This window comes from Mauremys mutica, chromosome 11, assembly GCF_020497125.1.
Source record: "Mauremys mutica isolate MM-2020 ecotype Southern chromosome 11, ASM2049712v1, whole genome shotgun sequence".
NCBI classification, from domain to species: domain Eukaryota; kingdom Metazoa; phylum Chordata; order Testudines; family Geoemydidae; genus Mauremys; species Mauremys mutica.
Genome location: NC_059082.1, coordinates 41,181,534 through 41,195,244, shown reverse-complemented (window position 1 = coordinate 41,195,244; position 13,711 = coordinate 41,181,534). Strand labels below are relative to the sequence as shown.

The following is a 13,711-nucleotide window of genomic DNA, read 5'->3' as shown; positions in this document are numbered from 1 at the left end:
GATTTATACCTCAGCAAGAACTGATATTTAAAGTTGCAAGCAGTCTTTCCACACAGAAGTTCTTGGGAAGCTTGAAAGGGGGCTTGTAAGCATGCCATATAGTGTAAGAGTCATCTCATGGCCAGTCTGGCTAAGACCTGCACATGGAGAATAGTACCATCCCATCCAGGAGGAGACTCCCATAAGCAATGATTAATTTACTGGTGATGTTACTCTCTCAGTAGAGTCTTTAGTGTGCACTTTCAATTGGGATTCTACAGCGTTCTGAGAGCTCTATGAAATGACTTCACCTCAAATCATTCTTCAGCTGGTGAGAGACCTTATGTGCCATTTGGGTGGTGAGAAGCAACACCTTTAAAGTACCTCCTGAAGGAGGATGCAAAGGATTCCATATGGCATAATCATAACCGTGTGTGTAGAAGAACTGTATTTAGCTTTTGCCAAGTGTTTACTCTGTGGTGCACATAGTACCTACCCAGAAGGAAGGAGGGAGAAAAACAGTATGCAGATCCACAGACCAGCAGATCAATCCTTTATGACTGAATATTCAAATAGCACTTTTGTAAAACACCTCCCTATATCAGAGTGAAAGAACAAACTAGTTCACTGTGCAATGTGTATAATGCTTCTGAAGAATTTAAAAAAAGTAACAGGGCTCAATTCCTCAAAGGCTCAGACCTCTCTCACTCCCTCCAGTTCTGGCACACACCATGGAAGAAATCTCTTCACATTCACTTCTACACACCCAGTTCATATGGCCAAGCCACAGCTTGTGTCACAGAAACCAGAGCTGAGCAAGCCAAGCAGCTGTCACATGGCAAACCACCATGAAGGAATTCAGTTCATCGCTAAAATGAGCATTGATAGTACACAGCTCTCCTTATGCTTTAATGGCTTGTGTTCCTTCATTTTAGGTATGGAGCCCAGGAGGAGGCTGCATTAAATGCATTTTGCATTTATTCCTCCCGGTTACTAGTGTAATAAAGCTAGGCTTAGCTAGGCTGGAAGGCAGTAAGAGAAAGCTGATTTATGAAAAAGAAAACTCTTTTCAGCTGATTTGGAAATAAGGAGTTGTGCATAATGTTAACCCTTATAGTGTTTATTACTGTTACTCATTCCACCTTCATTACCACTATTACGTCGCTTGTTACATCCTATCTCTAAAACAGCCAGGGCTCCTGCCCCACAGAGCTTACACTTTGCATTTGTACAACACTTAGCACAACTAGGCCCCAACCCTGACTGAAACCTTAGGTTTCTTCTCAAATACAAACAAACAATTATGAGGTAATACATTGGGGACCTGGAGAAATACAAAGCCAGTAGAACCTCAATGTAGCATCAATGTGCTTCTCTCATCAATCTGAGGGGAAAAGTAACTGTACATCTTCCTCCTACTAGCAATTCTACAGTGCATCACTACAGTCAACCCAGTGATGTCCCCCTGGATACATCTCATAAGATGCATTCAACCATCTGCTCACACACAGTCTACATATAAAAACTGAACTAGAAGAGCAGTAACTTTTTCCTAGCACTTTTGTGCTTGTATGCAACAACCCACTTAGGTTTATGTCAATTGTCAGTAACACATCTAATTGTTTTATAGCTTAATTACATCATTTTGGAGGATTTTATAGTCGGTACACAATCCTATTCCGTATTCTCTCCGCTAGTTACAAGTATAAACAGGAATAGTATTTCTTCATATACTAAACTGTGGTTAACAGTTTATCTGACTATCAAGTTTTGGTAGATCGCTCCATATATCTTATTTTAAATAATTCCTGGTAAAAAGCTATTGCAGGGACTGTAGCAGTAAGCTGAGTTGACCAGTCATTGGTCCTCTTGGGTGTCATGAGACTACAGTTTAAGCATTAAGCTACTGCAGGACAGAGCTTGTCTGCTTTGTGAAGAGCACCCAAAAAGCACAGTTGCTTCTGAATACACACAGTTCTCCTGATCACAGGAATATTGTAGCTGAGATTAAATGAGACGTCAGGAATTTTAAACAGATTCTGATGGCAAAGCTGTGCAGGTCTGGAAGAGGTAATACCTGTACTGATCCCCCATGACGGTCTGCAGCCAAGTGAGATGTCAGGTACGAGGTATTTGTCTGCCGGCTTGGTTGGATCTCCCACTCTCCTCGGCGGTCTGATGACGCCGTCTGCTCAGGCATTCAGAAGCATGACAGCAAGAGATGGAAGGAAAGATAAAGGTGAACCAAGGCAAAGCACTGAGAATATAATAGTTAGTGGGGTTAGTTCACTGAAAAAAGCAAGGCATTTAAAAGAACATTTAGGTTGGTTAAAAGTTCATTTTACCAAACACATTGCACATTTGAGAGCAGTAAGTGCTGGAGAGGATTCATTCAACCCAGCAAATGGAGAAATGCATTTTCAGAAAACATCTGAGCTACTTCAGTATGGGTTCTGCTTAGATATTTTGACAAAGGAATTTACAAACTAGTGAATGGAACTGTAATATATTTTTAACGAGGTCTGTCAAGACACAGATACTAGAGTTTATCTGCAGTGGGGTCAGACACACAAATCCAGCCTCCACTGGACATAGGGCTTTTGAGTCCAGGAGCCCAAACTGCAAGATGTCTGATGAGAACCATGTTTATTATACCAGGAACTGGTTTCAAAACACACCCAGTAATGCAAAAAGAAATATGCTCAAAAGTTTTCACACCTACTTTGCAAAAGTGTGAGTTTTTCCTGAAAACAAGCCCGAGTAAATCAGAAGTTGTTATAATGTTCTCTTCTTCCAAATGGAGACAAGAGTACTAAACTAGTCAAACTAGTTGCTTTCAGCTACCATTACTTAGCAGGAAAGTTTTGCAGGCTATGGCTACACTATGAGGCTTTTAGTGACACGGCTGTGCCACTACAGTCATGCCGCTAAAAGGCACACAGTGTAGCTCTCCTGCCAACAGAAAACTTCCACCCCCCATGAGGGGCAGCGGGCGGCTTTGTCGGCAGGAGCACTCTCTTGCCGACAAAGTGCTGTTCACACTGGCGCTTTTCGTCTGTAAAATGTTTGTCGTTTGGAGGTGTGTGTTTTTTTAACTCCTCTGAACAACAAAAGTTTTGCCGACGAAGTGCCAGTATAGACAACTGGGAACCTTCCCCGCCCTGGCACATGCTGTTATCACCCCCTTTCTCCTGTGTTTTTCTTGTATATTCCATACCCTGCCCACCCTCCCCCACCCCAACATGAGCCTGACATCCTTTTCTGTCTGTTCTCCACTCCCTTCCCTCATCATCTTGTTTCTTGCTTATTCCTTTTCTCTCTGATGTGTATTTTGCTTCATGCTGCTGGTGATGACCTTCTCCCCCACCCTAGTTTTTATTTATATTGCAGGCGTGCCAGTTTGGGATAGAGGCTTCATTATCCTAGGCACTGTGCAAACCATGGAAAGACACTTCCTGCTGCAGAGAGCTTAAAATGGAATTACTACCAAGCATCATGCTGACCAGGGTGCAGATGTCTCTGGAAAAGGCAAGCTTGGCAGCTACCTAGTGCTAACAGAAACATGTCTGCAATTGGGACTGATGTGGCCAGTAGCATACTTATTTTTACTCTGAATTGGTTTAGCTTCAACGTCTAGCCACTGAATCACATTATGCCTTTGGCTGCTAGATGTTTTAAGGATAAAATCCATTAATGATTGTAAGGTGCTCCAACGTTACACCGGACAGCCACAGAATCACTATGAAGATGAAAAATGAATAGACTTAAAGGCAGCACACAGAGCAGTAACTCAAGCTGTAATTGCTGCTGCAGCAGGGGTTAAGATCTGATCCTGCTGCGATCAGCTAGAGCCTACATTAAGTTCCATACTCCAGACAAGCTTGGAGTTTTAACCCTCTTGGTGTCTAGTAACGGAAGGCAAAGAAGTCAAACAATGGCTATTGGAAGCTCTGATATTGCCTGGCACAAAATGACAGATATAGCTTAACAGGGTAGGTGGCTTTCTGAAGCTTTCATACTCCAAGGCCACAAGCTGCTCTCTTTAGGACAGATTGAGCGTGATCTGCTCAGTGTGCCTATAATCGTTTAGCTGCATAGGGTCTTGTGCTTCCAGGTGCCCTGGCCATCCTACCTGCAAGTTTTTACTTTTCTAGGAAGAAAGGCCTGATGTAGAACCATAATCAGAGAGCTCAGCTTAGTTCTACACGACTGACAAAGGTTACAGGTTAGCACATACATTAAATGTTATAGCATTCTGAAATAGCCATATGACTCCCATCAACTCCTTCTGGGTTGGGTACCTGTATCTGAGGGCAGAACTTGCCCCAACAATTCATTTTTGTTTTAAATGGAGAGAAATCATGTTTAGTTGCTTCTGGGAACACAGAATAAATCACTGATACTTGAGAGTATAAATGCATGTTAAGTCAGTCAATTAACCCAAAGTTAAGCAAAGATCTTCACACTAATCTATGACTTGGCTAATAGTGGGCTAAAATGAATTACTCTTTAGTTATGCTTTGTCAAAACATGCTCTGCTGCAGAAATACTTTTCCATGGTACAAAATGCTTTTGAGGAGGATAAATATTCTGAGCACCTGATCATTTTGAGGCTGATACAGACATCTTAGAGACAGGGGCGGCTCTAGAAATTACAGCGCCCCAAGCAGGGCGGCGCGCTCGCCGCCCTTCCCCGGTCTCGCGGCCGGGGCAGAAGTGTCTGCGGCGGGTGCACTGGTTCGCGGCTCCGGTGGAGCATCCGCAGTCATGCCTGCGGGAGCTCCGTCGGAGCCACGGGACCAGCGCGCCCGCCGCAGTTATGCCTGCGGGAGCTCAAGCGGAGCCGTGGGAAGAGGGGACCCTCCGCAGTCATGCCTGCGGCAGGTCCGCTCGTCCCGGGGCTCTGGTGGACCTCCCGCAGGCATGACTGCGGAAGGTCCGCCGGAGCCAAATGCCGCCCTGCCCGGACAATGCCGCCCCACGCGCCTGCTTGGCGCGCTGGGGTCTGGAGCCGGCCCTGCTTAGAGAACAGATTTCACTTAGGAAAGTACCTAGTAAAGTACAGTGAAGATGAATCCAAACTCGTTTCTGATTCCACTCCATTCTCTGGTCTTTGTTTTATATAATTTGTCCTTTTGAAACAGCACACAGGAGCAGCTTGTGTACAGGACTACAGACTCAGGCAGGAAGTCTATTGGCCCAAGCTGTTCTATGGCACTCAGCTAAACTGCAACATACCGTCTGTGACCTGGCCTCTTACAGCTACTAGTGAACATCTCAAATCCAAACAGCATGTAGCCTTCTGCCAAGAATGAAACAGGGAGGGGGTGCCACAAAAAAAGAGCAAAAGAGAATGGGGGAGGAGGAGTGACAAAACAGCAAAAACTCCCCAGAAAACAAGAGAGGGAAAAAGGAAGGAGAAAGAAAATGGGCAGAAAACAATGGCTGTAATATTCACAAGGAGATGTGTCTGCAAACCAGTGGGGAACCTATTCCAAAGGTCAGATTTTGACATGGGATTTGTAGTTTAGGTTTACTTTCTAGGTATAGTTAGTTCTTTTAAAAGATGGGAAGGAGCAATGGAAAATGTTTCCAGAAGAAACTGGTTACACCACAGTGGAGAAGTCTGGTGATCAAGTGGACTTTCCACAGCTTGTCCAATGTCACCATTTCATCATGGAGAATACCCACAAGGCACAAATCTCTCCTAGAACAGAAGGAAATTAACAGCAGTAGCTCACAGAGTTACCCTGGCCATACACATCCTCAATCTGGCATAAACCCAGGCACAGAAGTATAGCAGGAGATTACATATTGAGACAACTTTACCAACAGGGGTACAAGAGAAACTCCCCCCCCAATCAAACAATGGAAGTAGAACAAAGTACTCTCTGACAATATAGGGAATGGTCTGAAGATCTGTGCTTTCAGCCAGTATCTTATGCCCCACACAAAAGTCTTGGATCAGGGTCCTTAGTGATGAATGGGCAGAGGCTTCTCATCCCTTCTGGGCAGGGGAGGGAATTTTGTGGTAAGTTCGTATAAGGCCATATGTAAACCTCCAGGAGATGGGATGATTTAGAGAGACTACCGTACCTCCTGCTACTTACTGGCTTTGGAGCCAGTGTTTTTTGTTGGGCTGGGTGGAGGTAGTTGAGGGAAGTGAGTTAGTCACCTGCACATGCATATCAGGTGATGTGGCTTGCATCTCATTCATTTATGGTGGAGGGGAAGGGCAAGGCTCTCATCCTCCTGATGAGCCTAGGATTGGTGCATGAAGTGATAAGATTTCCAGGTAAGAAACCCAGGCTGCAGAATGTGATCTCTGTTCATAGTGCTCCTATCTGATTCCTGCTTTGCTGCACCTCTCCTGGATTTGTTTGCACGTTGTTTGGAATGCATCCTTCCAGCTTTTTCTTTTGTTAATTTCTAATATGCCTCAGTGTTGGGATGTTTAACAACACTGTTTTGCCACCATATTTCTCCCTCATCTAAACCAATAGTTGAGGCCAGGGTGCAGCGTCACAAGTTGTGTAGGAGCACAACACAAACTGCTGCAAAGGGGTTGTAGTTCAGTACTGAGGTGCATCAGAGTACCACTCTGGACACAGATTGGCTAGCGAGGCCTTTTTGGACATTACTGGCATTATGGTAGTACCTAGAGACCCAATCAAGGATTACACTGTTACTTGTTTGTACAGCCCAGGCAAGGCAGGATGAAGTAACAAAATGATCAGAGTTTAACAAAACAGAAGTTTCAGTTCATTCCTTATCTAACCAAGGCCAGACTCATGCCCTTGTAGTCATCATGACAGAGGCAGGTTTGAAAGGATTACAGGGCTGGCACCTTTAGAAATTTTGACAGGGAATGTTTCCGAAACAGAGCAGCATGGGAAAAGGCACAGTGGTGTTTGGGCAAGAAGCGGACAGGCAGACCATAGAGGTTGCCATCGCTGAGAGAAAGCAGCAATTAACAGCTTGACAAGTGGTGATGTCACTAGATCTCTATGGTGCAAGGCTGAAACTCTCACAGTATGTAGATGAAACTGGAAGTCCCTGTGGTTCAGCTTCATCTGCCCATACTCACAGACCTTACTGTGTTAAAAGGATACATCATTTAAAAGCCATATTCTTGCTTTAATTAGCATCCTCTCCCGTTCAGGAACCCGAGGCAGCAATCTGCTGTGGAGTCCTTGCACTGTGAGACAGTCATTTTCCTGGCTCTGCTGCCCTTTGTGACAATAAGACTCCTTTAAGAGTCAGAATTGAAGAGCTATCCAGCAGTCCACACATCACAAGGTCAGTTTTTCACAAGGGCACTTCCCAGTTAGTGAGGCATCAACCAGGGTTTTCCATAGTCCAGGGGCTCTTGACGCCACATCTCATCACTGCCTCTTCCACCAAGGAAAAGAAGTGATTTTCAGATAATGAAAAGAAAGGTCCATAGAGTCCATCTGGAACATTCATCAACATGTCTACCACAAGACAGGCATTGGAACTCACAGAAAAGTTGATTTTAAAAATTACATATTAATGGTTGGAATGGTCTCTAGATTTAAAAAAATAGCTAGTGGAAATGAACCATGCCAGGGTGTGCATTGCTATACTGCTGCACTTCTCAGGGGTTGAAGGCACTTTACCTTCATCTAGATGCCTATTCTATTCTATCCAGGTTCTTATAGCAACCTCACCACCACAGTAACTGAGTGCCATCCAGCAGTTCATTCAATGGCATGACTAACATCTCACGTTTGCTATCTCCCTCAACCTCTTCCCAGGCGAAGAAGTGTGTGTTTAGTGAAGCATTTTTAATGTACATGCTGCTCTGCATTTATACCAGAAGGCCGGTCTGCACTTTGTGCTTGGAGTGAAAGCTGGCGAGGTCTGTGACAGTCCTTTGTTCCTGTGAATTCATTCCACATTTGTGACTCAACACATCCATTAATACCCTAGAAATGTGCACCTTGATGTGGCTAATTGCCAAAGTAGTCAATCAATGTGGGCAATAGTGTAAGTGGTCAATTTATCTACTCCAAGACTGAAGTAGCAGGGGGAGCTGTAGGACATGTCAGATAGAGCTGTGCTGTTGGTCAGACCCAATACGCATGAGCAGAGCTGTCTCTTTCAAGAACTCTGAAGTTCATAATAGATATGTCACAATTTGCGATTATATTAACCAATTCAAAACTGTAGCAATGGACATCATCTAAATCTAAGCAAATGTGTCAAATTTAAACCAAACATTAATGAAAGCTGGAAACAGAAGAAGAGCATTTTTAGATTTTGATTAACTTTTCACCCAGTTTGAGAGCAAGTATATTGAACAAAAGAAACTAAAAATGCAAATGTATCAAATTAGCAAGCTTTACTTTTGTGGGAAAATGAAGGACTGTAGGAGTTACTTCAAGTAAGTAGAAGATATGAGCAATGAGATTGAAATAGCTAATCAAAGATTGCAATCAATCAGTTTCCTGCCTCCCCATCCTACTATGCTCCCTTGAAACATTACTCTCCTCAAGATGTGGAAGGCGAGCCCTATCCTGGCTAGAGGAAGAGCACAGCCACACAGGTTGAATGTCCTTGTTCAAACTGGGTGAGAGTCTGAATATTAGGCAGTTACACACAGGAAAAAAGGAGCCAAGTTATCTTTGAGCAAACTTGTCGGCCCTTCAACTAGTAAATCCTGAACCTTGCTGAGAACTAAACAGCAGAGTCTGCAAAAGGAAGCAGAATGGAGAGTTAATCAGGCTTCTCTTTTCAAAGCTACAGCACCTGCCTTTTAAAAACATTCAGCACAATTAGGTCTGTTCTGGCTTGTTTTAACTTCCACCTAGCAATAGTCGCTAACAACGGCACCTTCCTAGTCCAGAGGTTCAGCCTTCTCTCTCGTAGCAGTAGGAGATATATGCTCCTATTAGTTTCTTGATTTAGGATGACAGAGGAAGTGAATCTTATGCCATCATGTGCCAGCAAAGCCCCTCTGCCATGTACATTGGCCAAACTGGAAAGTCTCTACGCAAAAGAATAAGAGGACATAAGTCAGACATCAAGAATTGTAACATTCAAAAACCAGTAGGAGAACACTTCAATTTCCCTGGACACTAAATAACAGACTTAAAAGTGGCAATTCTTCAACAAAAAAACCTTCAAAAACAGACTCCAACGAGAAACTGCAGAACTGGAATTAATTTGCAAACTGGACAGCATCAAATTATGCCTGAATAAAGACTGGGAGTGGATGGGTCACTACAAAACGTAATTTTCCCTCTGCTGATACTCACACCTTCTTGTTAACTGTCGGAAATGGGCGACATCCACCTTGATTGCATTGGCCTCATTAGCACTATAAAAGTAATTTCCCCTCCCTTGATAGTCACCCCTTCTTGTCAACTGTTGCAAATAGGCCACTTCCACCTTAACTGAACTGGCCTTGTTAGCAATGACCCCCCCACTTGGTAAGGCAACTCCCATCTTTTCATGTGTTGTTATATATATTCTGCTTACTGTATATTTCACTCCATGCATCTGATAAAGGGGGTTTTAGCCCATGAAAGCTTACACCAAATAAATTTGTTAGTCTCTAAGGTGCCCCAAGGACTCCTCGTTTCTGAATCCTTTAGAACAGGGGTTCTTAACCTTTTTATTTCAGAACCCGCCCTGCCACATGATATAAAAACTCCACAGCCCACCTATGCCACAACTGGTTTTCTGCATATAAAAGCCAGGGCCAGCATTAGAGGGTAGCAAGCAGGGCCCCCATGAAGTTAAGTTGTTCAGGCTTTGGCTTCAGCCCCAGGTGGCAGGGCTCAGGGCCCTGGGCTTCAGACCCATGCAGGGCGGGGCTTCGGCTTTCTGCCATGGGCCCCAGCAAGTCTAACGCTGGCTCCACTTGGAGGACCCCCCAAAACCTGCTCGGAGCCCTGGACCCCTGGTTGAGAACCACTGCTTTAGAATACCAGGGCAAAGCACTGAGTGACACACACTGCACCTCCCTCAGATAATACAAAGTCAACAAATCCAGATGTTAAGTCTTATTTCTACCAGGACAGTCTTTTTAGGACCTCCCTTTGATTAAATCCCTTCCCCCAATTTCTCAGATCAGGCTTGACTCTCACTTGGTTCAGGAGTACCATCCCAATACACATGAAACTACTATAAATGCACTTTCCTTTAAATGTATTTCATGGCTATAAATCAAAGACAAAGTTTGAAACAGTACTGTTAGAATCACGTAGGCCTCTAGATTCAAGAAGTGGATAGAAAATAGACATGCCAGAGAGCTGCTCCTTACAATAGAGTTATGTGGATCTAAACAGGTAGCTGAAATAGTAGCTTACAATGTTAACATTAAGGGAAACACACCCCTGCCTCAGAGCTTAGAATCTTGCTTTCAATCTTTAGAAGAGGCCATTAGGACCAGATCACTGGGTTATGGCTATGCAGCACAGTGCACCTTGAACCTGTTTAGGAGTGGCCTTGAGTCTCACTACCTGAGCTCAGTGAGGTCGTTACATTGCAGAGATAACATAAGTGATCTCTCTCCTGTCATCCATCTCCACCCTCTGATAAACAGAGGCTAGGGACACCATTCCTTACCCATTCTGGCTAATAGCCATTAACGGACTTAACCTCCATGAATTTATCCCGTTCTCTTTTAAACGCTGTTATAGTCCTGGCCTTCACAACCTCCTCAGGCAAGGAGTTCCACAGGTTGACTGTGCGCTGAGTGAAGAAGAACTTCCTTTTGTTTGTTTTAAACGTGCTGCTCATTAATTTCATTTGGTGACCCCTAGTTCTTGTATTATGGGAATACGTAAATAACTTTTCCTTATCTACTTTCTCCACATCACTCATGATTTTATATACACCTCTTTCATATCCCCCCTTAGTCTCCTCTTTTCCAAACTGAAAAGTTCTAGCCTCTTTAATCTCTCCTCATATGGGACCCGTTCCAAACCCCTAATTATTTTAGTTGCCTTTCTCTGAACCTTTTCTAGTGCCAGTATATCTTTTTTGAGATGAGGAGACCACATCTGTATGCAGTATTCAAGATGTGGGCATACCATCGATTTATATAAGGGCAATAATATATTCTGCTTCTTATTCTCTATCCCTTTAATGATTCCTAACATCCTGTTTGCTTTTTTGATCGCCTCTGCACACTGCGTGGACGTCTTCAGAGAACTATCCACGATGACTCCAAGATCTTTTTCCTGATTTGTTGTAGCTAAATTATCCCCCATCATATTGTATGTATAGTTGGGGTTATTTTTTCCAATGTGCATTACTTTACATTTATCCACATTAAATTTCATTTGCCATTTTGTTGCCCAATCACTTAGTTTTGTGAGATCTTTTTGAAGTTCTTCACAGTCTGCTTTGGTCTTAACTATCTTGAGCAGTTTAGTATCATCTGCAAACTTTGCACCTCACTGTTTACCCCTTTCTCCAGATCATTTATGAATAAGTTGAATAGGATTGGTCCTAGGACTGACCCTTGGGGAACACCACTAGTTACCCCTCTCCATTCTGAGAATTTGCCATTTATTCCTACCCTTTGTTCCTTGTCTTTTAACCAGTTCTCAATCCATGAAAGGATCTTCCCTTTTATCCCATGACAGCTTAATTTACATAAGAGCCTTTGGTGAGGGACCTTGTCAAAGGCTTTCTGGAAATCTAAGTATACTATGTCCACTGGATCCCCCTTGTCCACATGTTTGTTGACCCCTTCAAAGAACTCTAATACAGGGTTTCTCAAACAGGGGTCACCACTTGTGTAGGGAAAGCCCCGGTGCGCCGGTTTGTTTACCTGCCCCATCCACAGGTCTGGCTGATCGCGGCTCCCACTGGCCGCGGATCGCTGCTCCGGGCCAATGGGAGCTGCTGGAAGCGGTGTGGGCCAAGGGACTTACTGGCCGCCGCTTCCAGCAACTCCCATTGGCCCGGAGCAGCGATCCGCGGCCAGTGGGAGCCGCGATCAGCCAGACTTGCGGACGGGGCAGGTAAACACACCGGCCTGGCCTGCCAGGGGCTTTCCCTACACAAGTGGCAACCTCTGTTTGAGAAACCCTGCTCTAATAGATTAGTAAGACACGATTTCCCTTTACAGAAACCATGTTGACTTTTGCCCAACAATTTATGTTCTTCTATGTGTCTGACAATTTTATTCTTTACTATTGTTTCACCTAATTTGCCAGGTACTGACACTAGACTTACTGGTCTGTAATTGCTGGGATCACCTCTAGTGCCCTTTTTAAATACTGGCGTTACATTAGCTATCTTCCAGTGATTGGGTACAGAAGCCGTTTTAAAGGACAGGTTACGAACCCTAGTTAATAGTTCCGCAACTTCACATTTGAGTTCTTTCAGAACTCTTGGGTGAATGCCATCCGGTCCCGGTGACTTGTTAATGTTAAGTTTATCAATTAACTCCAAAACTTCCTCTAGTGACACTTCAATCAGTGACAGTTCCTCAGATTTGTCACCTACAAAAACCAGCTCAGGTTTGGGAATCTCCCTAACATCCTCAGCCGTGAAGACTGAAGCAAAGAATCCATTTAGTTTCACCACAATGACTTTATCATCTTTAAGTGCTCCTTTTGTATCCTGATCATCCAGAGGCCCCACTGGTTGTTTAGCAGGCTTCCTGCTTCTGATGTACTTAAAAAACATTTTGTTATTACCTTTTGAGTTTTTGACTAGCCGTTCTTCAAACTCCTCTTTGGCTTTTCTTATTACATTTTTACACTTCATTTGGCAGTGTTTATGCTCCTTTCTATTTACCTCACTAGGATTTGACTTCCTTTTTTTAAAAGATGCCTTTTTCTCTCTCACTGCTTCTTTTACATGGTTGTTAAGCCACAGTGGCTCTTTTTTAGTTCATTTACTGTTTCTCTTAATTTGGGGTATACATTTAAGTTGGGCCTCTATTATGGTGTCTTTAAAAAGCGCCCATGCAGCTTGCAGGGATTTCACTTTAGTCATTGTACCTTTTAATTTCTGTTTAACTAACCCCCTCATTTTTGCATAGTTCCCCTTTTTTAAATTAAATGCCACAGCGTCGGGCTGTTGAGATGTTCTTCCCACCACAGGGATGTTAAATGTTATTATATTATGGTCACTATTTCCAAGCGGTCCTGTTAGTTACCTCTTGGACTAGCTTCTGCGCTCCACTCAGGACTAAATCGAGAGTTGTCTCTCCCCTTGTAGGTTCCCGTACCGACTGCTCCAAGAAGCAGTCATTTAAAGTATTGAGAAATTTTGTCTCTGCATTTCATCCTGAGGTGACATGTTCCCAGTCAATATGGGGATAATTGAAATCCCCCACTATTACTGAGTTCTTAATTTTGATATCTCTCTAATTTCCTTTAGCATTTCATCATCACTATTACTTTCCTGGTCAGGTGATCGATAATAGATCCCTAATGTTATATTCTTACTAGAGCATGAAATTACTATCCATAGAGATTCTATGGAACATGTGGATTCACTGAAAATTTTTACTTAATTTGATTCTACATTTTCTTTCACCTATAGTGCCACTTCCACCCCCCCGCACCCTGTTCTATCCTTCCGATATATTTTGTACCCCGGAATGATTGTGTCCCATTGATCAGCTAAACCCTAAGCATGTGGGCAAGACTCACCAGCCAGACACCCAGGAAAGAATTCTCTGTAGTAACTCACATCCCACCCCATCTAACATCCCATCACAAGCCATTGGCATATTTAC

General features: G+C 43.6%; 1 protein-coding gene across 3 annotated transcripts in view; it reads right to left on the bottom strand.

Annotated features, from left to right (window-relative positions):
* Nucleotides 1-13,711, bottom strand: part of CSNK1G1 (casein kinase 1 gamma 1) — a 287,722-nt gene that overhangs the window by 23,625 nt on the left and 250,386 nt on the right. Inside the window, exons 11-12 of one of the 3 annotated variants that reach the window (XM_044979672.1) lie at nt 8,836-8,991; nt 2,057-2,167 (exon numbers count right to left, since the gene is read on the bottom strand). The exons of 1 other annotated variant lie outside the window; for it this stretch is intronic. In XM_044979672.1, the coding sequence (XP_044835607.1) occupies nt 2,057-2,167; nt 8,836-8,991 (267 nt within the window). The remainder of the gene's footprint in view (nt 1-2,056; nt 2,168-8,835; nt 8,992-13,711) is intronic. One more of the 3 variants, XM_044979674.1, reaches the window with a different exon arrangement.